This window comes from Syngnathoides biaculeatus, chromosome 11, assembly GCF_019802595.1.
Source record: "Syngnathoides biaculeatus isolate LvHL_M chromosome 11, ASM1980259v1, whole genome shotgun sequence".
Taxonomy (NCBI): domain Eukaryota; kingdom Metazoa; phylum Chordata; class Actinopteri; order Syngnathiformes; family Syngnathidae; genus Syngnathoides; species Syngnathoides biaculeatus.
Window position 1 is genome coordinate 15,132,248 of NC_084650.1, and position 26,017 is coordinate 15,158,264.

Genomic DNA, 26,017 nt, shown 5'->3' on the forward strand with positions numbered 1-26,017 from the left:
AGGGAACACGGGCGGTAATTTAGATTTCGACTTGATGAAAAAAAAAAAAATATGGTGGGAATTCAGTTACGGTCAACACTCATTGATATACGGGTTAATTATGTCAGGCGGTAGCAATAAACGAAATCCCGAAACTTCGGGCACGGAAGACGAAGCCTGAAGGCCGTCGTGAATAATTTGTGAAGAGGTCTAGCTGGCCACTGAGCGATTCTTTTTGCAGAGAAAATATGTTTTTCCGCAAATCCAAGGTGGGTGAATTTAGATTTAAAAACAAAAAATGCACAGACACTTTTTGTAATTTTAATTTGTCACATTAAAGTCAATTACTACAGACACTGCACCCATAAAAAAAAAAAAAATTCTCCCATCAACAACACTAAAAATGACTTAAAAACACACATACAGGCAACAACAGAACATCAGCAACAAATGTTTATATTTACAAAGTCCGTGGGGGAGAAATGATTTCCATAGGAATCCATAAAAACATCGTATGCTGAGAGTCAAGCGTCTAAATGTCCCGACCGGTGTGAAATTCTACTGTTGCGTGTCCAATGGCAAATCCCAGACCAGCTGGGTAATGCAACTTGAAATTGTACTTAAGTGTTAGTTACACATGCAATGCAGTGGAATTTGGAGAAAATTAACCTCATTTCGGGAATAATCAAAACAGGTTCTTTCAAGGGGAATTCCGGTGGTTTGCACGAACAATGTATCCAATACGTCACGTAATATGTACTCTATTTTGACAATGCGATGTTAAATCCTCTCTCATTAAGAGTGTTTGGAGAAGATTTTTATCGACAATTGCGAATTTTCAGTGGCGCTGCCATTTTCGCAAGTCACATGACCTACGTGAGCGGATGTGATGTTACGTGGGGTTCCAAATGCCCGATTACACGGGACACCATTTATGCTCGGATTTATCCTCATCCGATGAAGAAATGGCAGCATCGGTTGATCGCGAAGACGGAGGAATACTTCGGTACAGATTTGAACCTGTGGCTGTATTTCATTTTGAATATTCGGATGGTTTTTCGGGCAGAATGACGCAAAATCTGACTACTCGGAGGCCTGCGTGTGACATCCGTGCGTAAACAAAGGCGCCCGGGAGCTCCGGGCCGGCAACTGCGGATGGTTCTTCGGACGGGAATGACGCGGAGCCTGACGAGCGAGCTCCGGCGGCAGGCCTTTAGCGAAGCTTTAGCGGCGGCGGAGGCCGTTAGCCCCGGACGCCGAAGCTAGGCTAACGGCCTCCGCCGTCGCCGCCAAAGCTCAGCTAAAGGCGTCTTGACGCCGCCGAAGCTCGGCTAACGGCCCGGCGGGGGCCTTTAAATCCGAGGAATCATTGCTGGGCATAAATGGTGTCCCATGTAATCGAGCCTTTGTTGCGGCACGGTACAGGTCACATACGCCCACGTAGATCACGTGACTCGCGAAAATGGCAGCGCCCCTGAAAATTCGTAATTGTCGATAAAAATCTTCTCAAAACTTTATTAAACGAGAGAGGATTTAACATCACATTATCAAAATAGGGTGCATATTCCATGAGCTATTGGATACACTGTTCATGCAAAGCACTGGATTTCCCCTTTCAAAAAAAATGTTACAAGTATGATTTCATTTTTTCAAAATGTTATTGAAATACATTTTCATCCGGGACGGAAAAATGGTACTAACCCTGCCCTCCATCACTGGGGTTACTGTACGTTCCCGGCTGTCCCAGCAATACATGAAATCCATAATACAAAAATACCCTGTTATTTTTTTTCTTTTAATACACCCTAGACATATTTTGAAAGCATTTACGGCACTTAAATTATTTTTTTGAAGGTCTTTAAACACATTTTGAAAATGATACAAACACACAAATGTATCAACTGATAAAAATATTGCACAGTGTAGAAAAATAAAATAAAAACTGTGACGGGACTGCGAAGCGTGAACCACGGTATAGCAGGAGTACTCTGTAATAAAATAAAAGTCAAATTTTTTAAAAATATTAATAGAAAATGTAAAACAGCAGCACTTATTAGTAAAAGAAATTAACCATTTTAGGGTGGTCACTCAAAAAAAATTGCATTATTATTTGATTTGGATATTTAATGAAATCAAATTAAATTAGAGGATGTTTTTCTCTTGCGTTATGACATAATTAATCCCTGAACGTTTGAGGACAATCTAACAACACCAACACTGTGAGTCACCGAAATATTTCTCATTTAACTTTCATTTTACGATGCTATGCTTATCACTTTTGAGCTGCCGGTGAAGCACTTATACACGAGTTGAGGTAGCCGCCGCTTAAATTTGAAAAAAGGAGCAAAACGATGCGACAAATTAACAGCGAATGTAAAAGTCAGTCCGTTTAAATGCAATTTGCTGGCGGCTTTAATACGCCGTCGTGTACGTGAACCCCGGAAGAAGTAATTTCATTCGACCGTGATTGCTCGTCACGTTGTCGAGCAAACAAATTGTTTTACCTGGAAATCCAATGTTTGCGTGAGTAGTCTTACTTTATTTTAGTTGTATTTGACAGTCTTTAACGTCTCCGTTTGGATGACGCTTGGGAATGTTGAAACACTTTCATTTTAATGATCATAACAATCCTGTCTTTCATACACCAAAAGTGTCCATGGGTAAAGATGAATAAATACATAAATAAATACATAAATATATCTAAAGTGTCCATTGTGAGTATGTATACTGTACCTGGATGTAATTGTACTCAAAATATCCTAACTAGCTTAGGCTACGTTCACACTGCAGGGCACGATTCCCAATGTTTTTTTCAAATAATAATAAATTACTTTTTTTGTGTGTGAAATGCGATCTCTTTATGTCGACGACATTACACATTTTTTTTAAAATGCAATTTATAATGTAGATGGATGAGTGTAATCACTCGCATCAGTTACATATCCAAATTATAACCGCATATGAAAGATGTCTGGATTATAATTTTTTTTTTTTTTTGTACCGTACACTGTGAACTGAAAAAAAATCACGGTTAAAAAAATTGGTATCGATCCGCAGCAGTGTGAACGCAGTTTTTGGATTCCAGAGGTAGAAATAGTAGCGTTGTTGTTGGATTGTGTGCTAATCCTGTTAGCATGCTCGCGCCTGTTGCCTTGTGGCATGAAAGTCAACATCTGTTGCTGAACCGGTCTACGGCATTCCAAAGCTGCTCACTTGTACATTACTTTATTCTATTATTTTGTTTCCGTGGTGCGTTGAAAATCGTTCTGTGCAAATCACCAGCTCGGAACTTCTGCCCTGTTTACATCTTTGATTGTTTTTCGTCGTCCTTGTTAAGGCGCGAGACGCCAAGCCGACCGACTGCTGCATCGGTCGGCAACGTCGGGCCGGTTATGGAGCACCCGTGAGATTTGTTTGTAAGCGCTCGCGTTATCCATTGTTTCCAACCCTAGAACGAAGTCAACTTATACTTTTCTGGCATCCAACGTTTTTTTCCAACAAGATAAGCCAAAACTAAGCACTGCAATGTCACATTGTAAAGATTCCTTCTCTGCTCATGTGCAGATGTCAGTAATCAAACATTCAGACTTTTTTTTTTGAGCTAATGCTATGCCCATTTTTTTGTTGTTGTAATTTTAGGATTTTTTTCCACATCTGTTCTCCAACATTCTAACTTTTGAATGCTTATTCATAGCTTCTCACATGAGCCCCTTTCATACTGGCCAGCTAATATGATTTTTTTTTTTTTTTTAATCCAACAGGAAAAAAGACAAAATCAGCAGAGTTGGAGCAACGCAGTGTAGAATTTGAGTTGTAGATCGTTTGTCACTGTTACGGTCGCTGATCTAAAAAAAGAATTTTAAAAAAAAGAAAGACTGGATGGCTCATTGGCCACCAAAACTGAAGTCGCCATCCGCCATCTTGATACTCCCAAAACAATCGTGCCAACCTGTGCAGCGACAGGCATTAACTGAGTTAATCGCCAGTTTCGTGGCTGTGAGAAAACATTCCACAGGTAAGTTAGAAAGATTTACTTTGACACTGTTAAAGTTTGTTTGTAAAGGTTGTTTTTAAAATTTTCGGATGCGCTTAATTCACTTGAACAAAGTTTTATTGACAGTTGTTGTTCGCTGTTCACTCTCTGCTTCGCCTTCATAGGCCGACTTTTTTTTTCGCGAAAAACCGATGCAAATATTTTCCAAAACTTCATCTTGGGATAAGCAAGAAAACACATTTTCTGTGAAATTTGTAATGAATTTCATAATACAGAACAAATTGAATTAGATTTTCAAATGCGAGGAAACGATATTAAATTTTCTGTCTGAAATAGGACGTCGCAGAGACAACAAATGAATAATGCGTTTGGCATGTATTTGATTAACTGATTGACTTAAAATGTAATGTTTTTTTTTTTAGTTTTTTGCTACGTTACGATGATTGTGCTTCACAGCGTATTTTGGGAAAAGTTAACATGTCACGGAAATCGGGCCCGAGGTAATACACAAGTTTTCTTGCTAGTCACAGTGTCCTATGTTTTTCCTTTGCACTTCGCCTTTTTTGGCTTATCAAGTCGAATTAAAAAATCCTTCATGTTACCAGAACTGAATAAATGTCAAGCTCACGCGAGCAGTTTTAATTCTATGTGCCAAACTTTGTAGAAAAACCCCGCCATAATCCAACCTGTAAACCGTGTCCGCCACATGTTTTGGGAGTACCAAGATGGTGGCCAACTGGGTTCGACCAATTGACATACCCGCTCTATGTCTATGTGCTATCCAGTCTTTTTTTTTTTTTTTTTTTACAAATCAGTGGTTACGGTCTGCTTACATCTGGGCCAAGAAAACCAGCAGGCATCAGGTATCCACTCTGTGAGGTCGCCACCTACAGGACTGGAGCGGAACGATATCACCCTCCACCACACTTATTCAGGACTGTTCAACCACAGGAGAGGTCTGCACGCCACCGACTTTCCAGTTTAGCACAGATGAGTCACACCAACGCAGGTTCACACGGGGACGCTGGTGTTATTTTCCGCCAGGCTGACGAGCTTGGCGGGGGGCGCGTCGGCCGTGTCCCGACGCCCCCCCGCCGCCGGGCTGGAGTCCTGCAGGGGCCACATTTCCTGCCAGGTGAGCGAGGGCTGATGGATGGGGTGGCTGGCCACCGCCGGCCTGCGCTGCCTGTAGTTGGCCCACACCTGCATCAGGGTCTCCCTGAAGGGACGGGTGGTCAGCGTGTAAAGGATGGGGTTGAGGGCGCTGTTGATGGGGAGGATGAAGATCACCACCCACGAGGTAATTGTGCCTGCGGGAGATGGCGGGGAAAAGCTAATTAGGTTTGGTTTTCATGCTGTTTGCTTTGAGAATTTAACCAAAGCACGTCATTGAAAGCAATTTAGCAAACAAATTAATTCTCCAAATTCAAAGAAGGACAAAAGAAAGCGTGCCTGGTAATGGATTAGCACTCCCATCTAAATGTGTTCATCAATGCAAAAACACAAGTTGCCCGTCTAAGGAAAACAAGTCCTCAAAGACACGAAGACGTCTTTCACACATGATCATTTCATTTTCCTCATAAAAAGCTAACCCTTATCACCCAGATCCTAACCCTTAAAAACTAACATGTACAGTGAAGAAGATAGGAATTTGAACAACCTGATAAATTGGAAGTTCTCCCACTAAGAAGTCATCAAGAGGTTTGAAATTTTCATCGTAGGTGCATGTCCACTGTGAGAGAGATCATCCAAAAAGAAAGATCCAGAAATCACAATGTGAGATTTTTAAAAAAAATGAAAAAATGTCCACTGTTGGAGCAATCATTAGAAAATGGAAGAAGCGAAACATGACGGTCAAGCTCAATCGGAGTGGAGCCCCATGCAAGAGATCACCTCGTGGGGTCTCAATGATCCTTAGGAAGGTGAGGAATCAGCTCAGGACCACACGACAGGACTTGGTCAATGACCTGAAAAGAGCTGGGACCACCGTTTCCAAGGTGACTGTTGCTAACACACTAAGACGTCATGGTTTGAAATCCTGCACGGCACGGAAGGTTCCCCTGCTTCAATCACCACGTCAAGGCCGTCTTAAGTTTGCCAATGACCATTTGGATGATAAGGAGGAGTCATGGGAGAAGGTTTTGTGGTCAGATGAGACCAAAATTTAACTTTTTGGTCATAATTCCACTAACCGTGTTTGGAGGTAGACAAATGATGAGTTCCATCCCTACTGTGAAGCATCGGGATGATAGCATCATGCTTTGGGGGCGTTTTTCTGCACATGGGACAGGACGACTGCACTGCATTAAGCAGAAGATGACCGTTGCCATGTATTGTGAGATCTTGGGGAACAACCTCTTTCCCTCAGTCAGAGCATTGAAGATGAGGCCTGGGTCTTTCAACACGACAATGACCCAAAGCACACAGCCAGGAAAACCAAGGAGTGGCTCTGTAAGAAGCATATCAAGGTTCTGGCATGGCCTAGTCAGTCTCCAGACCTAAACCCAATAGAAAATCTTTGGAGGGAGCTGAAACTCCGTGTTTCTCAACGACAAGCCCAGAAACCTGTCTGATCTAGAGAAGATCTGTGTAGAGGAGTGGGCCAATATCCTCTGTAATTGCAAACAAAGGCTACTATACCAAATATTAACATTGGTTTTCTCAGGTGTTCAAATATTTATTTGCAGCTGAATCACACAAATAAATCTTTAAAAAAAAGAATCATACATTGTGATTTCTGGATTTTTCCTTTATTTCTTTATCTAGAGATGATCTCTCTCACAGTGGTCATGCACCTACGATGAAAATTTCAGATCCTTCCATGATTTCTAAGTGGGAGAACTTGCAATATAGCAGGGTGTTCAAATACTTATATAAATACTTTCTTCACTGTATCCTGAAAACCCTCACCCGTAAAAACGCAAACGCTTGAAAAAATTAAAACGTATTGCTTGGATTGTAAAAAAGACAGCTCCCTTCTGTTGTAATGTGAATTTACGCCACCTAGAGGACGGTATCGTAACAGTATGGTACGGAAAGCCTGCGGCGTACTATACCGGGAATCTCCACCTGCAGCAAGGACAGGATCTTGAGGACGAAAATGGGGATCCAGCAGAGTGAGTCTGTGATGACAATGGAGAAGAAGCGTTTGGCGATGGTCACCTCATTCTTGATGTGGTTGCTGTACTTGGTGGTCTGCGTTCCCGTGCGCTGGATGTTGTAGAACATGCTGGCGTACGACAGTACGATGATCAGGAATGCCACTAGGTTAAGACCTGGAAGGGGGCGGTAGAGACAGATACTTTAAACAAACTAAAAAACTGCGGGATAGCTCAGCCAAATCTCGTCAGAGACAGCTCGACGTATGTGAATAGTGTACTGGATCACCTGACCAGACACTCTTTATTAAAACCATGCAAACGTTTTTGACGCAGCCCCCAACTGAACGGAACTGAAATGAGGAACTGGATTCGCTGAAATTCAAGTGATGTCAAACCCCATACCCTTAATCCGGCTCACCCAGGAAGATGACGATGGAGTATATGTGCGTCCAGAGCGTCTCGGGCTGCTCCGAGTGCAGCGGGAAGCACACGCCGTTGGTACCGTAGAAGTTCCGGAACAGTCCCTTGCAGGCCAGGGGCAGGAAAGCCACCATGAACCCGAAGACCCAGATGCCCAGGAGCATCGTCACGGTACGGCGCCAGCCCGGCGTCAGGTAGCGGAAGGGGTACACGATGCAGATGTACTTTTCCAGAGTCAGATAGGTGAGGAGCAAGACCGACACCTCGGTGGACAGCATGGCCAGGGAGCCCACCACCTGGCACTGGCCGCTGTCCATCCAGGCTTGGGCGTGGCGGTTGTACTCGCCGCGGAACTTCAGGTCGTACGCGCCAATCATGAACAGGTAGATGCCCATCAACCCATCCGCGCCTGAGAAGGGAACATGGAAGGATTATTTACTAGTAATATTCAATACTCACGTGACTATTGGTCTCACAGACCCTTGTGAGGATAAGTGGCTCAGAAAATGGATGGATGTGTAAGTGTGTGTGTCTGAATAACTGAGTACACTGTTCTTTCACTTGGTAATTTATATTGTAGCTGTTTACTGCACCGCTCTGCGTATTATTCCTACATAAATCAAACCAAACTCTGAGAGAGTCTGAAGCACAACTTGTGGACTCCATTCTGGGCCCATTTTTAGCATCTAAGACTGTGTAGAGAAGTGCACTTGAAAACGGTCCACTTATTTACATACTGAAGTACCGGTACTCATTTGGCTCCGCTCATCTGCATTGCGTTTCACGGACGTCGCCATTATGCAATCCCTGTGAGGGGAGTCAGCCTGCCGTGAAGCTCAGTAATTGTACCTTCAAGCTACACACGAATATTTTAAGTTATTGTTCAACTGGGTCAGTCGGGGAGTCCTGTGGGGGGTGCCGAACCCCCTGATACGGGTTCTGGATTCTCTGTACGACCGGTGTTGGTGTTTGGTCCTCATTGCCGGCATTAAGTGACACTCGTTTCCGGTGAGGGTTGGACTCCGCCAAGACGACAGAATCTCTAGGAGCAGCCAAGACATAGATGGGGTTCGGTTTAGTGGCCCTCAGTCTTGCATCTCTGCTTTTTTCACATGATGTGGTTCTGTGGGCTTCATTAAGCAGTGATCTCCAACTCTCACAGGAACGGTTTACATCTGAGTGTGAAGCCGCTGCGTCATGAGCACAGTTTTTATCACTGGCATTTGCCTGTTCATTGCTTTGTGTTAGTGAGTTGCATTCACTGCTTGTGGGATTCTCTGCTTCTCCGGGTGAGTTAGAGTAACCCTAGTCACAGCGATTCCGTGCCCTTTTGGTTTGATCCTGTCCTGTTGAGTTAGTTAGTTTTCTTCAGAGTCATCAAACCCTCTCTGTATGTCTTTTAGATCCCGCCTAGCCTAGTGTTTCTGTGCCTCTGCCTTGTCCGGACTGCTACACCGTGTATGACCCAGTTTCCGGTATAAACCACATTGAACATCATGCCTCTGCCTCGAAGTCCTGCATTTGCTTCCAGCCCCGTACCGGAGGTTCTTGACAGGCTGGGATGAGAATCAGGACCTCCAAATGTGAGACTAAGGTCCTCAGTCAAAAAAAGGTGGAGAGCGCCCTCGAGGTTGGGGATGAGAAGTTGCCCCAAGTGGAGGAGTTCAAATATCTTGGGGTCTTGCTCACGAGTGGGGTGAGAATGGCACCGGAGAGCGACAGGCAGATCGGTGGAACCCTAATCCGGACTTTGTATTGGTCCATTGTGAAGTCGAAAGGCAAAGCTCTCAATTTACTGATTGATCTACGTTCCTCCCCTCACCTATGGTCACGAGCTGTGGGTTGTGACCGAAAGAACAAGAATCCCGGATACAAGCGGCCGAAATGAGTTTCCTCCGCAGGGTGTCCGGGCTCTCCCTTAGAGACGGGGTGAGAAGCTCGGTCATCCGGAAGGGGTTCAGAGTAGAGCCGCTGCTCCTCCGCATTGAGAGGAGCTAGAGGATTTGGGTCGGTCATCTGTTTAGGATTTGCGAGGTGTCCCGGGCATGTCCCACCGGGTGAAGACCCCGGGGACGCCCCAGCAGACGCTGGAGAGACTATGTCTCCTGGCCTGCTTGGGAACGCTTAAGGTTTCTGGAGCTGGAGGAAGTGGATCTCGAGACGGAAGTCTGGACTTCCCTGCTAAAGTTACCACTGCCCTGCGACCTGACCTCGGGTAAGCCGAAGAAAATGGATGGATGGCTTTGCAATCTCACTTGTTAACTTTTCAAATCAAATAATCGGTAAAGTAGACAAATTACTATTCTGTCTATTAATCGTCAAATAAATATCTACCTTCCTGATATAAAAGGAACATCACCGCACTCGTAATCGTCAGGCCAACTCACAGCAGAGGGAGATGATGCACATGGCGTGCAGCTTGTTCTCCGAGCGGATGTACGAGCGCATGCAGATGACGAAGATGTTGCCGAAGCAGGTGGTGGCCGAGACCACCCAGACGAAGACCCTCAGCACGATGTTGGCCAGCAGGTCCTCGAAGGACGAGATGCCGTCCGTGTTGGGCTTGCAGCTGCGCACGTGGGGCGCGTAGCCGCAGTACTGGAACTTTTTGAAGTAGCTGCCAAACGCGCGCACACACGCGCAAAGAAAATCCGTTAAAAATAATCAGGCGACTTCATCTTGCAGCAGTCGAGTCATTTCCTCTGATTAGGCGCCGAGAGATGTGCTATATCAATTGTGCCGGAAAAGCGCCCGCATTTCAAATAGTTTTTCAGCACATTTGTGATTTGAAACGTCACAAAAAGAACAGAATGACCAATAACGAGGCGCAACAGTTCAGTAATTGAGATCGTCTCAATCAGGAAATGATCAGGCGAAGTAAGAACACATCCGGGGTACAAACGTTCTTCGAAAAACACTTCCCGAAACAAGGTTCCCCTTTGGGCTTCCAGGTCAAACGAATCACTACATTGTCAATCAACATATACCGTGGAGAAAATAAGTATTTGAACACCCTGCTGTATCGCAAGTTGTCCCACTTAGAAATCATGGAGGGGTCTGAAATTTTACAAATATATATTTTAACCCCCCCCCCCATATAAAAATCCCACTGTATAGATGACATGGTTTTCGTAATTTTCCAATTGGTGTAAAAGATGAACAACTGTGATGCGTGTCTACTTCCGTAGTAAAATCCCAGATTAACGCGGAGAGAGGGACGGAGGGATCCGATGGAGTGGCGGTGTCGTACTCACATGTGGGTCAGGTGTTTAAGAGGCTCGAACATCCGGCGTTGGATGTTGGCAATTTCGATGCCCTCGATGCTCCTGGAGAACAAAAACAGATCAGACGTAAAATAAGACTTGGAACTAAAACTCAGAAAACAAAGAGAAACTATCAAATGTTAAATGACTAAAAACATTCAATACAATCTGTGATTGGCTGGCAAACAATTCAGGGTGTACCCCGCCTCCTGCCCAAAGATTGCTGGGAGTAGCTCCAGCGACACTTGTGAGGATAAGCGGAATGGAAGATGAAAGAATGAAAAGTATTGTTGAGATAATAAAAAAAGATCTGCTACATTATATTAAATAATTTTCATATAGTTAAAATATGATATTAAATACATTTTCTTCTTCTGTCCAGTTAGGGGTCGCCACATTTAATTTATAATAAAATGTGAATAATAAGTGTAATTATCTTGAGTTTAATTTTTTTTTCATCATAATTGTAATAATAATTTAAATTAAATTGATGAAACAATAAACAGTAATATATAATTGTGTATTTAATGAGTACATTAAATAATTAGGAATTAGTTTTAATACATTCAAATTTATAATCAATGTACAATATACAATATACATTCTATTTATTCATTAAATAACAGCAACATAAATTGTAAAAATACAGCAAATAAAAAAAAAACCCTCCAAAAAGAATCATGAAATAAAATTCTAAATTAAATTGATGACTTGTATGTGGGGTTTCTTAAGAAAAAAAATAGTTTAATTATAGGCAAAACAAATAATAATAATAATAATAAAAAACAACTCCTGAACGGCTGCCTGTACATCTGTTGGAAAGTAGCTATCTCAGCCATTTTATGTCAATTTGTTAGGAGTGTTGAGACACACCAGTCACGTCACTTCAACCAATTAATCAAACAATATTGATTAATCTTAATTGAAGCGCAAATTCCCCTATAAGAGTGGAAACTGGCGAAACGGCCTCGCGTTCGATTGCATTTGCGGTTACGGCGCGTGCACCGCTTTACACCCGACACAATAAAAGCCGTCACATTAAAACCTCCTTTGGTGGAATGACGCAACGGTGAAATTATCCACAAAAGGAGAACACAGAAAGTGAAAACTCACAAAATCCAAAAAAAACTACACAAGTTATGAATGTGAAATGTGTGTGTGTGTGTGGCGTGGATCACGCACGTCACATACTGTACTCACAATGACTTCAGTTTATGCAGCTTGTCAAAGTGATCCACCTGCAACTCTTTGATGGGATTATATGAAATGTTTCTACAGAAAAAAAAGGGTCACCTGTTAAGCAATTTTTTTCTTTGTTTCTTTACAATATTGCTTTACATTTGACACACAGTGGCGCTTCAGTTGTTTGAAAATACATTTCCATCGAGCCTAATCCTACGTTGTCAAAGGCAATCTTTGCAAAATGGTCTAAACTCCATCACAATTTAGTCTAGTATATCATTAGCGAATGCCTAATGTCATAATTTCCCTGGTATTTTTAAATTTACAATAAAAATGACATTTTCACTTGTCTTCCGCAAGTGATCAAAAATGACCGAGGCAATTATGCTATTACGCTATCATGTTATCAATTATTATAATGGCTCAAATTTTCTAACAATTGCAAAAAAAAAAACATCTCTTAATCAACTTCGTCTATGTCAGATATGACGAAATGCAAAACTGAGACTAAAATGGCCGCTTCAATCCCAACACGTGCGTTTTGTTTTTTTAAAGCAATGCTCCCTTTGAGTTTTTGTGGATGTAGTTATTATAGACATTTCTACAGAATTTCCTTTACCAGGGAAAATTGGTGTCAGGAGTTGATTATTTTGGTTGGAGATTCCTGAAAATGATAAAAACATACCTAAAACCGCCAATTCAACCCAAAATAGTCATAATTTTCGGTGTCTTTTTGGGCATGGCATTTTCAGACTTTTTTTGTATGTGTCGACTCATGATAGACAAATGGACCAAATTTCACGTTGGTCAGGAAAATTGGCTTCTGGGTATTAATTTTCAGTACTCTGACTCAACAATAGCCACGTCAAAGAAAATGGCTGACTTTGTCAGCGTGTTTTTTTTGTCTTTCTCGGGACTTTATTGTGTAACTTCTCGTTATTAGACACGTCTACCAAAGTTTCATGCCGCCAGTTGAAACTGTTTTGGGAGAGTGGATAAGATTCAAACAGTGTGTACTATGCAGGCAAGTGAACATCCACAGATTATGTGCAAGTGAACATATGTTGAATTAAAGTCAATATAAATATAACTCACAGTTGAAGTAAATCGCCTAGATGTGCAAAGAGATTAGGCGGGATTTTCATCAACCTGTTGCTGGAGAGATCCCTGTGTGAAGGAAAATGCATTGAGAAATATAATAAATCACACAAATACAGTGATGCCTCGGTTCTCGACCACAATCCATTCCAGAAAACGGTTCAAAATTTGAATTGTTCGAAAACCGAATCGAAGTTTCCCATTACAATGAATGGAAAAAGAAATAATGCGTTACAAGGCTAAAAAATTGACGCTTTTTAAAGCATTTTTTTTTTACATTTTTCTGATAATAAACTGCAAAGTAGAAATACATGTACAGTTTATATACTTTATGTAATAAAATAATTTAAGAAATATATTTATTTCTTGCTTAAAATGTTTGCTTTAGTATTAGAGTACACTCGGGTGGGAGTGCATGTAGTGACTCAGCCCCCAGCCTTGTAAACCTTTTTTTATTAACAAAAGTGCGGAATAACTTTAAAAAAACTATAATGAGAGGGGAAAAAAAGCATTTCTTTGGAGCCATGATTTGGGGTTAATACGAGATGGTGAGAATGAGATGAGAATAAAAACAAACGTCACTACTGGGACGCGTCTGTGTACAGGGGCTGCGTTACACAGAATAACAAAAGTGCACTGATTGCGGCGTGCGCGTTATGTCATTTGCGTTTGGGTTTTTTTCGGGGAGGGCGTTCAAATAGATAATAACAAAACGCGTCGTGGGCGGGTCAGCTGCTTGCGCCGCAAGCATTATGTTATTTCGTTTTTTTTTCGGCAGCGTGGGAATTCACAACAAAGCGCGTCGTGGGTCAGCTGGTCGCAATATGTTATCAGGTTTTGTCGGGGGCGTTCGAGTGCCGATTTTCATTCGAAAACGGGGACGTTCGAAAAACCGAGGCGTCACTGTATGTTTTCTTCCTATTATTCCAAGTAAAACACTCACAACTCTCCGAGCTTTTGGAGGACTGAGAAAGCTTGCTCGTGTATGCGGCCGATCCTGTTGCGCTGCAGAACCCTGCGGAAAACACATAAACAGTGGAACACATTTTTAAAATGATTTAATTGAACAAAAATGATGAATTACAAAAATATGACAAATGGTCCCCCCCCAAAAAACGGATGATAAATAATAGTGTGCATGTAAATTCATAAAATAGTGTCATAAATCTGTTGACTAATACACACACCGTACAATATTTCTATAACACAAACTGCTCCATGTCTTCAAGCCACTTATTGAATTAATTCCTCCTTTGGTATGACTTTAAGCACTTTTCACCAAGTTAGACACAACTTGCGTGCTCATTTTCACCCACGTTTGGCACTCGGATGCTCTTGCGTTGCAAAACGATGAGCGCAGTTGGCAAAAGTAAAAACTCAATTGGAGCGCAGCTGTCGAGGAATAAACACGGGCAACGGAAAACTCATCACGCCCGTGGCTAAAGATGCGAAGGGAGCCAATATTGGGCAGCGCAAAAAGCTGCTTCAACACATCAATTTCCCATTACACCTGCAAGCCTAGTACCTTGTTTCAATCTTTTTTTAAACAAGTGTCGAGCAGGATTTTTTTTTTACATATTATTTCCACACATTTATGCTCTGATCAATGGTTTCCTTTTATTTCTATCCTTGTGTGTATTTTTTTCTTATTTGTGGTACAGGTATTAAGGAAATGGGCGAAGATTTCAAGAATGTGTTTTAGCAATTTAGAAAACCTCAAATTTAGCAGTGGTGGCTTTTGTGTGAATGTGCATTAATGCACATGCATATTAATATTAATACTTCAGTGTAGTGAACGCGTACTTCAGATTAAGGCGGTGTATAAATGTGCACTAATGATGTACATCAAAAGTGGGATTACGTACAAAACTGTCAGCATACTGCACGAGTTGAATGACAGGTTCTCCAAGGTCTCGATCAGATTCCCCTCCAAATCCCTGAAAGAATATCAAAAATAGATTTAACATACTGTGTGTGCGTTGTGTATAATAAACTAATATGTATGTGTGTGTATATGTTGGTGTTGTCAGTGAATCCATTTCTTTAATCAGCTCAGTCACGCTTTTGAATTTGGATTAATCAGGGGCGGCAAATATACCAAACGATGCCAATTTCGCTTTCAGACGGTATTTTAAAATTCTTTCGCTTTGACGGGAAGAGAGTTCAGCGCTACGCTGTGTTCAAACGAGCTTTGTTTTATCGAAAGTTCCATCACGGAGGACTTCTGGAGCAGAATTTTCAGATGACCGAGCGCACCAGACGGAGCCTCCTCACATAAAGAAAGAGAGTGAGATAAGAGAGATTTATGCAAATGGATAAGCGTAGATAGCAGCTTCCGCCTCAAATTGAGCATTTGCTCAGGTTGACGTACGACGTGGCTGCAAAACCTCATCAATAGTCGGCATTGATCGGGGCTGATTTGTGTTTTGGAAGGATTCAACTGATAATCCAGGGCAACCGCCGCTTTTATGAAAGCTACTTTTGAACTTTGTTGATTTTGAGATTGAGCAGTCCGCATTTATATGGCTTCCTTCAAAATTTTAAGAATTTTCTTTCATTTTCCTGAGGTTAATTTTGATTTTTGTTGTTGATTTTTTAAACATTGCAATGAATATACATAGCTTCATTAATAGCACACATTTATCAGAATTACTTAAATTTAATTTGACTGTCCAGACGGCCGCACACTTGATCTGGGATATTTTTTACATTAGTCATTTTTAACGCATTTACGTGAAAATGCAGACAATGCACGTAATGCAATATGTGAGTCACTTTTTGCATGTAATGGAATATGTGAGTACAGTGATATCTCGGTGCTCGGTTCGAGAAGTGATTTGTTCGAAAACTGAGTCGATGTTTCCCATTACAATGAATGGAAAAAGAAATAATGCGTTCCAAGCCTAAAAATTTAGACTTTTTAAAAGTATTTTTTTTAGCTTTAGCTTTTTAGCTGATAATAAACTGCATAGTATCAATACACGTATACTTAAAATACTTTATATTATAAAATAATTCAAGAAATATATGTATTTTTTGCTTAAAATGTATTCTTTAGTAGTAGAGTACGCGAGGCTGGGAGTTCATCGTCGTATCTGTAGTGACTCGGCCCCCAACCGAGTAAACTTTCTTAACAAAAGTGCAGAATAACTATAAAAAAGCAACTTGGCTTCTTTGGAGCCATGATTGGGTGTTAATACGGTCGTCCTCGATAACAAGAAAAACAACAGTCACTACCGGGCCACGCACGATGTTATTACCGGGTTTTTTCGCCGGCGTGGGAATTCACAACAAAGTCCGTCGTGGGTCAGCTGGTCTGGCCGCACGCAATGTATTATTTACAGGTTTTGTGGGGGCGTCCGAGTACCAATTTTCGTTCGAAAACAGAAGCAAAAAAAGAAAAATCTCTAAATTTTCGTTCGAAAACCGATTTGTTCGAAAACTGGGATGTTCGAAAACCGAGGCTTGACTGTAACTTTTTTTTTCTTTTCAGTTACATTTTTAAAGCTTTAAACAATGCTTTGAAAATGAATACATTTTATCTTGAACCTGTTTTGATCTATGTTAAAGTTGTGATTTTTGTCCAATTGCCCAAAGCCGTCATGGCTTTATCCGAACGGGTTACTTTGTTTTTTGTATTATTCGGGTGGGGATGGATGGATGGATGGATAGATAGATAGATAGATAGATAGATAGATAGATAGATAGATAGATAGATAGATAGATAGACAGACAGACAGACAGACAGACAGACAGACAGACAGACAGATAGATAGATAGACAGATAGACAGATAGACAGACAGATAGACAGACAGACAGACAGATAGATAGATAGATAGATAGATAGACAGATAGACAGACAGACAGACGACAGACAGACAGACAGACAGACAGACAGACAGACAGACGACAGACAGACAGACAGACAGACAGACAGACAGACAGACAGATAGATAGATAGATAGATAGATAGATAGACAGACAGACAGATAGACAGATGGATAGATAGATAGACCATAAAATGTAATGCAGCTTCATCCATAATCACCATTCGTTTTGATTTTTTGCGGCTTCATGTGACGATGGCGATCGACGGCGAGGCTTCATCCAGAAACCTGCATCCGCGATATCTGATTTGGTTTTGATTTTCTGGAGATTCAGTTAAGCGTGTTCGGCGGTTGTGTTGTGGCTTGGTGGAAAGAAAGTCGATTTTCCCCACCCAACTCGTTCCACGTGTGAGGACATCCTGTACTTACAGCCAGTTGAGTCTGCCCATCTCGCGACAGATGTCATCCAGCTTTGTCAGAGTGTTGTTCAACAAAGCCCTGTCAATCAAAGTGGACACACACACACGGCAAACATGTCATTACGAAGGAAGATTTCAAGAACGGAACAAATGGGAGGAAAAACAAACTTACAGCAGGACCAGCGAGTTCAGCCCCGAGAAGGCTTTAGGGGAGATTTGATGGATGTTATTATTCTCCAAGATCCTACAACATACAATTGTCTGTATGATTGTATTGTCGAGTGTGTCGGGGGGGGATGGAATGTTTACAGGAGGGGAAAAGCGTGTTCTTCGTTATCGGATTGACATACAGCCACTCCAGCTTGTGAAGGTCCCTGAACACACCAGGCATCAGCACAGAAATCCTGTTGTAGTTCAGGTATCTACAAAAACAAACAAAAAAACAACAACCTAAATTTACTGTAAATAAAAACCCATCCATCCATTTTCTCAGCCGCTTATCCTCACGAGGGAGTGCTGGAGCCGATCCCAGCTGTCATTGGGCAGGAGGCAGGGTCCACCTTGAACTGGACGCCAACCGATCGCAGGGCACACGGAAACGGACGACAATCGCACTCACAATCATACCTAGGGGCAATTTAGAGTGTCCGATTAATGTTGCATGTTTTTGGGATGTGGGAGGAAACGAGGACAGACGTGGGAGAACATGCAAACCCCACACAGGCGGGGATGGGGTTTGAACCCCAATCCTCAAAACTGTGAGGCTCAGACTAACAAGTTGCTTCACCGTCCCACCATATATATATATATATAATACAAAATTATGGGCATCTGAGCTTTTTGCATTATTGCAGTGCTACAATGTTGCAAAAAAAAAGCAGGAAATTCCTTGTTTTGTTTATGCTAGCCATCATTTATTCTGTGAGGAAAAATGACTTAATCTTTTAAATACATTGAAAAACATCCATCCAGCCACTTCCTTAGCCGCTTATCCTCACAAGGGTCGCGGGGAGTTCCGGAGCCTATCCCAGCTGTCGACGCGCAGGAGGCGGGGTACACCCCGAACCGGTCGCCAGCCAATCGCAGGGCACATCGAGAGAAACAGCCGCACTCACAATCACACCTAGGGGCAATTTAGACCTCAGAAGCGTGAGGCCAACGCTTTACCAGCTGATCCACCGTGCCGACATCGAAAAACACTTATATGCAATATTTTTATCTCCCTTCATGTTCAATTTTAGATGTGGATCCACGACACTTTTTTTGTGTGTGTGTTTTGTTATGATTGACGTGTACCCAATTTTCGCTACGCGGGTGGAAACGGCACCCGGGGACGATCGTTATCTAAACGCTACAATCCGTAAGCAGGGGCCCGAAATTGTATTTTTTTTTTTTTGTGTGTGTGACGCTTGGAGACTTACAGCCTGGTGAGATTGTACAGTCCTCTGAAAGCAGCCGGATTCACTTCTGCGATCTCGTTGTGCTGCAGGTACCTACACGGCGCACACAGACACACACACAAAAGTGTAATAATGTGCTTGCGGTGAAGAAGCACAAAGTATAGCCTGGTGGCTCATGGCAGAATGAAAGCTTTTTTTAAAAAAAAAAAAAAAAAAAAACCCACCTCCACAAAAAAAAAAAACCACACACACAAAGACAACCCGGACAGCTTTTATAAGATCATTTCCCGGTCCTCGCCGTTCGCAGTATTGATGGCTTTGAAGTGCGGCGATAATCCGACAATAGGGGAGCGAAAGTAGCGTTTTAAAGGAAGTGGGCAAAGTACGCTCTGGTCTTTAATCCGACCCACCGGGATTGGACTCATTTTATATTACGTTAATGAACGCCCGAATTTGTGAAATTTTGCTGATCAAAATGTACTACATGTATTATTTTTTTTAATTCAATTGTCATCTTGCTTGAAACACTGCTGAGTGAAATAATGAGCGGTTTGCCACATTTGAAGTAATGCACGATTTATGCAGAAGTAGATATGAATGGTTCATCTTCATATATACACGACGCAGCTCAACGGGAGACTCACAGTTTCTGCAGGCTCTGGTACATGAAGAAGCTGTTTGCCTTCAGCTTCTGCAGATGGTTCCTCTGCAAGGACCTGATAGTGTAAGACAAAAAATAAAACCACACTGCGATAGTCACATTAAAAATATATATAATAAAATAAATCTCATCTTGATTCTCATGAATACGGATGTGGACTTGAAGGTGATTTTTATCAGAAGCAAAGCAGAATAATGTCATCGGTCATAGGTAAACAGGAACAAGTTAGTTTTTAATATCAAGAGAGTCATATTAATGGATGGATGGATGGCCACATTTTCTTTTTCCTGAATATTTCTATTTTCCGAGTTCAAACAAATACGAGCGTTCGTCTGAGATCTCACACCGTGGCGACCCCTAACGGGACAAGCCGAAAGAAATTAATTGCATTATTTCACTGCACTTTGGCGACAGAAACACGACACCACAGGTGTCAAACTCGAGGCCCAGGGTGCCAGATCTGGCCCGCCGCATGATTTCATGTGGCCCGCAAAGCTAAATCACGTGCGTGAACATCTGAGATTTTTGTTCAAACGCGTACCGAAATTTGACATTATGATGAGGCGGTCAAAGATTATGATGGCTTCATAACGGCCCGATGAGTGAAACCGGAACTCCAACGCGGCCCGCGACAAAAACGAGTTTGACACCCCTGCTCTATACAGTCATTAGCCGACGTGACAGTCTGAGCGCTCCCCCCTGTGCTGAAAAAGCTCTTTGTGATAAACGCGCATGCGTTACTAACAGGAGAACTCTTGGCACGTAGCAGACGCTTGCTGGGAAATCTCCCGGTCTCATAGTTCCCCTTCTTCTACATAGAGGGAGCTAACATACGTCATACCCTAACCTTAAAACAAAAGTTGATGAAAAAAAAAGAAAAAAGATATACACATATACGTACGTTCCCGGTGTTCGTCTTTCTGAGACGTCCGTCTTGACGTGATCTGTTCCGAGAGGATGCGTACTACATTTATTCCGAAGAGCTCTGCGGGCTGCACACTTTTATGTAAATGTCACGTCAATTATAAGGAGGGAGCGCAGTAGCGCAGTCGTTATTACACTTTTCAAAACGGGTTACAAGTAGTTAAAAACGAGATCGCCGTCACATACGAGCCCTGGTGGGAAGCCGCCTCGCGTAAATGACAATGTCACCGCACATTTACGTCAACGGAGCAAGCACAAACACAATCGGAATAGAGGGTGTCAAACTCGATCTTGTCGTCGGGTAAACCGTGCTTATCGTTTCCCTCGGATGGGGAGTTACGACTGGAAACCATTTCGATGTACAAAGGCCTTGTGGTATTATTCCATACGCATATTACACTGTTGAGCACGGAGAGCGCGTCATCCACGCGCAAAGTTGCGCAAGTGTCATTCGACATCCAAGTGGTCGCTATATTGGTTGCATCTCCTGCCTGTGATGTCACCCTGGACATTCGCCATTGAAAACGCTGTGGTCCCGCCTATGGGACACGCCCCTTCAGACACGGAAGCTCTTTTCGAAGAAGCGAACATCTCACAATCGAGTGAAGCGACCGCGGCAATATTACCCCATTGTTTCGAGCCGTATTTCGATGATGTGCGGATCACGGCCAAAGCACCTCCCAGTCTGATCCACGTCCCGGCGCCGCGACCAGCCACCCCGGCAGACAAGGCCGGCGGCTGGCTCGGCCTTGTCGACAAATCCATTCAAGTGCGATTCACAAGGCCGCTGCATGGAAGCCTTCCGATGCGCACATCGACCAATTTAACACCCCTGAATTATGGATTATGCCCCCTCCACCCCGACTATTGTTTTTTTTCGTTTGTTTTTCTTTTTTTGTTTTTTTAGTAGCTGTGGCTGACCTCCCTGTCATTTGGAACCCACGAAGCTCTCGTCCTTTGCACCCGTGCAGTCCATTTTTCACGGCGAACCGGGTCTTTTGGGAAAGTGTGAAGAGCGAATCCGTCCTCCTGAGTGTTCGAGCAATATGCAGCAATGCAAAGAGCCGGCATTTTGGTGAACACGAAGGAACGACCAGCCACCTTCCCGCAGGTAAAACTAATAGAAAGAAAGAGTCCGCTTGAGCGCGTTACTGCCTCCAACGTCACTTCCTGCTTCTTGTCGAAAACAAATCTCTCGAGAGGATTTTCATGGCGGGAGTGACAAAAAGCCAAGTCATGTTTTGTGATGAAAAAACGGATGGATCCATACCGGCTGTCATTTTTTTCTTCTTTCTTCTTTTCACCCCTTTCTGCTGCTTCTCAACATTCTTTGTACAATTTGCAATAATGCCACGGCTTTTTATAAAGAAACAGTCGAGGTAGACGGTTTGCTTTAGCGGGCAACAAAAAAAACCATGTGGCAGGCCAGATTTGGCCCGCGGGCCTCAGGTTAGACCACCGTGGTCCATCAAGTATGTCAGTCATTAAGCACAGCATCAGCGATTGTTTCCTTTTGACTCGCTGTTCATGAACACACCGCACAATGCACGCGTTGTCTTTGAAGGGATTAGCGGTGACCCCTCCCCGACTCACATCATGGTGACGTTCAGAGCCACCGCCGGCACGTCGCCGAGTCGCGCTCCGTCGCAGTCCAGCTCCAGGTCCCGGCACTGGCACCGCTCGGGAATGAGGCCCAGCACTGCGATCACAGGGAGTCATTTTTGAGTTGAACTGGAGTGTGATAATCGCGGGCCTTGCCGTTAAATGTGCTTGGACACGTCCCGCTTGCGTTTCATTAAAATTCTTCCACATTACCATCGCAATATTCGTGACCTGTTTCATAGAACGGAACTCAACTCACTTCAGTTACATTTAATGCAATATTTATTTAGTCGTCGTCAAGAGGTGACGCGTGCTGCTTAGTAGCGCGACTGCGGAAAGAGAGGAGGCTACTTTACAAAAGGATGCATCGAAAAATGAATGAGCTGCTTTTTCTTTCTTTTTTTTTGGTTGGGTGGGTGGTCAGGGAGGGGCACAGTGGACCCATTTATCGTCAGCCAAAACTTAAATACTTAATAGTTACATTTCAGGAAGTCTAATAAGATTTTTGTCACTGCCTGTGTTCAATTTTTACCTGAGGGGTGTTCAGAACTATGGAGTCACAATTTCACCTATTCATTTTTTTCCCCCGTGAAACTGATCTTCAGTTACTTTATTTTATTTTTGCTCTTTGTTTCTTTTATTATGTTTCTTTTTATTAAGTCATGGCTTAAAAAAAGGGGAAAAATGTGGTAATATTTTTAGCCATGACTAAAATATAGGTGTTTAAAAAAAATATGGCTCACAGACCATCAAGTCTTCAAGTCATCCATTTGGAGAAATTTTCCCAAGGACACCTCATAATCCTAATTGCAATTAAACAACTATATCACGTGTACCCCGAAATGGCATGGGAATTACAAAATGATGATAATGATTTTATTTTTGGGGGAAGAAAAATCAATAATGTATAATGTGATGCGGATAGACATATTTTTTTCCCTAGAAGAAAATTGTTGTAATTTTAACTTATTTAATCAGAATACTGTAAAATGTAATTTTAAGGGAATAAGGTTGTATTGGTCAAGGATAAAATCCTGTTATGATGTTAAAGTTTAGCAAGGAAATACAACAATATATATATATAATATTTTAACAGTGCATATATAATCTTCTGCAGTGCCTTTCCATCCATCCATCCATCCATTTACTTTGCTGCTTATCCTCACGAGGGTTGCGTGGCGTGCTGAAGCCTATACCAGGTGTCGACGGGCAGGAGGCGAGGTACACCGTGAACTGGTTGCCAGCCAATCGCAGTGACAAACAGCCGCACTCACAATCACACCAAAGGGCAATTTTGAGAGTCCAATTCATGCATGTTTTTGGGATGTGGGAGGAAACCGGAGTGCCCGGAGAAAACCCACGCAGGCACGGGGAGAACATGCAAACTCCCCACAGGCGGGGCTGGGATCGAACCCGGGACCTCAGAACTGTGAGGACAACCCTTTACCAGCTGAGCCACCATTCCAAGTGCGTTTCTATAAATTGTAAAGTCTCTAAATTTGCATTAACCTCTCTCTAAATAGAGTAATAGCATGTAAACATCAGGATATGTCAACATTAGCACGGCACTGGACATAATGGCTAACTGCAACATCAACAGACAGGCAAAGCAGATCACTGAATACAATTAAAATAATTCTTGATGAAAATGATTAAAACCTACAAATAACTCACAACACATGATGGACTTTGTCCCAGCGCTGTGGCTCGGCATTCCAAAGTATTTATCAAAGAGGTGAGGCCATCCGTTGTTATCGCCTGAGAAAAGACGGGAAACATGCCGTCAGTTTTGGGGCCGACGCGGAAGCCTTCGCCGGCGAGCCGGCATTTAGGCGAACACGAAGGAACAAAGAGCTGCCTTCCCGCAGGTAAAACTGAACTGATATAAACACATGAAGCCGACTGAGTGGGCCTCTGCTGCTAACGTCACTTCCTGCTTCTTCTCCAAACAAATCCATCGAGAGGATTTTCATGGCGGGAGTGGCAAAAAAACCATATACGTCAAAATCATGTTGTGTCATGAAAAAAAACGGATGAGTCCACTCTGGCTGCCTTTTTTTCATTAATAACATACAAAAAAATTATGCATTTCATTGACAGTGGACCTTTAAAGACTTAAAAGTCTTTGATGTTTACATAGCCTTGTATGCAAGGTTCTTTGAAGACTCGCAATTGTCTTTGATTTTGTTACAAACAAGTAACAAGAGGTTCTAAAAAAACATTTTCTTGGACTTTGAAAGTTGAAAACGACTAAATGTGACCCACAACATAACAGGAGCATTAATATTAATTTTATATATATATTTAAAAAAAGCCTCTTCTGGCCCTTCTGCGCTTAATGGGCAGAAATCGGCTTTTATTAACCATCTGAAACCAGTGGAATGGTGCTTCCCAAAATTCCTCGAGCCAAGGTACATCCAGAATTTTACATGTGAAAAATCTCATGGTCTCATGGCACACCACTGAAAACAAAAAAAAAAAATCATGAAAAAAAAGCATGTACTTAAGAAATGGAATCATAATCTTTTCTCAGTTTACTCACAAATGGATCTCGTGTGGAGTCTGAGCCTGTTGATTTAAACACCCGAGCAAATATTTTGTTGTATAAACAGCTACGCGGGAAACTGTACTTTCTCCAAATGCATTTCTTTGTCACACCTTTCAGACTCTTAACCAATTTTCAGCTCTTTTGTATTCCGCACTATTGACGACACTTGAGAAATGCGCCTGGAATTTTAAGGAAGGAACACCCCCCCCCCCTCCACACACACACACACACACACACACACACACACACACACAATGGACCTCTTAGGAGTTACGCTATCGTGTACAATAAGCAGGGGAAGATTCGAGTGGGCTAACGATGTACTCGGCCCGAGCCCAGGGAATTTTGCACGTTTGACGACCCAGGATACGCAACTAGAGAGAAGCCGCAGACGCTTCACGTGACGTACCGAGACGCCGGCATGCATAATCATTATATTTATAGATAAATGTAAATGAGATGAAGATAATGCCTTGGCGCTACAATTTGCCTCTGCTGATTCCCACACCGGAGGGGTTGGAGCTGCTTATTTACTGCCGCTGTGATCTCCAAGCTGATGTAAATTGATCAGTTTGCCGAACATGACTACCGATGTTCGCATGAATACTAATTTAGGTGCGCTCGTTACGGGCGCCGAGGCGCTGATTACTGTTGGGGAAATCGCACAAATGCGCACTGCTCGACGTTCACGATTTGTGGATAAAGTATATTATAGAGCGCTATTTTTTCTCATTGATAAAATATCGCAAAAGGCCAAAAATGCGTCACCATCAGTTCAAGCTGGTTACCTTACAGTGAGACATCAGGTCCAAATTTAGCCGCAAACCACAATTTGTGAATGCTAAAGCACGAAATACGCAGGGCTTCACTGTACAAGCAACGACAGATTCAGTAGTATGCAAATATGCAAAAATTTTTTGACAAAGTTCAAAGCCTCGCGAGTCCCGCTGTGCTGCTTTTTCCGATAGCATCTTCAGAAGGAACTTTCCCAATGTACTCCCCGCCGCTGAATGTAATGATTTGCGGCCGCGTGATGGCCGCAGAGCCCCGTCTTCATTTCCATATTGATAGGCGGTGGCGGGGGAAGCGCAGCGGAAACACAATGGCCCGCTCGCGACTGCGTTAAGTGCGGGCAGGATCAAAAAGGTGCAGTCACGATGGAACATCAAAAGAGCAGCGATCGCAAAGTTCTTTTCTCGAAAAATTGCCCTGGAAATGTATTGTATGTTGTTAAGCTTTAATTACACGCCTTGTGTTGTTGCCCTTATCTACATACTTTTAAGGTTTTGTTTTTTTCATTTTTTTTTAATTTCTTCTCTAATTGAAATCCCCCCCCATGGGAACATTCTTTGCCGAGGCAGATGTAAAGCGACTGTTTTGTTTGGCTGGCGTTCCACCGTGCGGTTTGGTACGCTCCGTCGACATACAGATAGAATAATAGCTTTGTATTCCGCGAAACAGTCCAAGACAGCACATCGAGTACATCCATTTGTGAGTAAATTGAGATCAAATTAGTCCAATTTGAGTAGATATGGACTGCTCTGAAATGGCATTTTTCTCTTGCCCCTTGCTCTCGATGACTAAGTGATATCGAAGTA

The 26,017-nt window shown here is 42.6% G+C and overlaps 1 protein-coding gene across 12 annotated transcripts in view; it reads right to left on the reverse strand.

Moving 5' to 3' along the window:
• Positions 1 to 1,528: 1,528 nt before the first annotated feature.
• Positions 1,529 to 26,017, reverse strand: part of rxfp1 (relaxin family peptide receptor 1) — a 57,165-nt gene continuing 32,676 nt past the window's right edge. For 8 of the 12 annotated variants that reach the window (XM_061835571.1, XM_061835568.1, XM_061835567.1 and 5 more), the window contains 16 exons: positions 23,546 to 23,629; positions 21,863 to 21,968; positions 19,329 to 19,400; positions 18,706 to 18,777; positions 17,635 to 17,706; positions 17,457 to 17,528; positions 17,295 to 17,363; positions 14,903 to 14,974; positions 13,981 to 14,052; positions 13,035 to 13,106; positions 11,958 to 12,029; positions 10,749 to 10,820; positions 9,882 to 10,111; positions 7,493 to 7,903; positions 7,030 to 7,248; positions 1,529 to 5,283 (listed from right to left, as the gene is read on the reverse strand). In XM_061835571.1, the coding sequence (XP_061691555.1) occupies positions 4,985 to 5,283; positions 7,030 to 7,248; positions 7,493 to 7,903; positions 9,882 to 10,111; positions 10,749 to 10,820; positions 11,958 to 12,029; positions 13,035 to 13,106; positions 13,981 to 14,052; positions 14,903 to 14,974; positions 17,295 to 17,363; positions 17,457 to 17,528; positions 17,635 to 17,706; positions 18,706 to 18,777; positions 19,329 to 19,400; positions 21,863 to 21,968; positions 23,546 to 23,585 (2,022 nt within the window). In that variant the 5' untranslated portion in view covers positions 23,586 to 23,629 and the 3' untranslated portion in view covers positions 1,529 to 4,984. Of the gene's footprint in view, positions 5,284 to 7,029; positions 7,249 to 7,492; positions 7,904 to 9,881; positions 10,112 to 10,748; positions 10,821 to 11,957; positions 12,030 to 13,034; positions 13,107 to 13,980; positions 14,053 to 14,902; positions 14,975 to 17,294; positions 17,364 to 17,456; positions 17,529 to 17,634; positions 17,707 to 18,705; positions 18,778 to 19,328; positions 19,401 to 21,862; positions 21,969 to 23,545; positions 23,952 to 26,017 lie in introns of those variants that run through there. The other 4 variants (XR_009797201.1, XM_061835566.1, XM_061835574.1 and 1 more) reach the window with 4 other exon arrangements.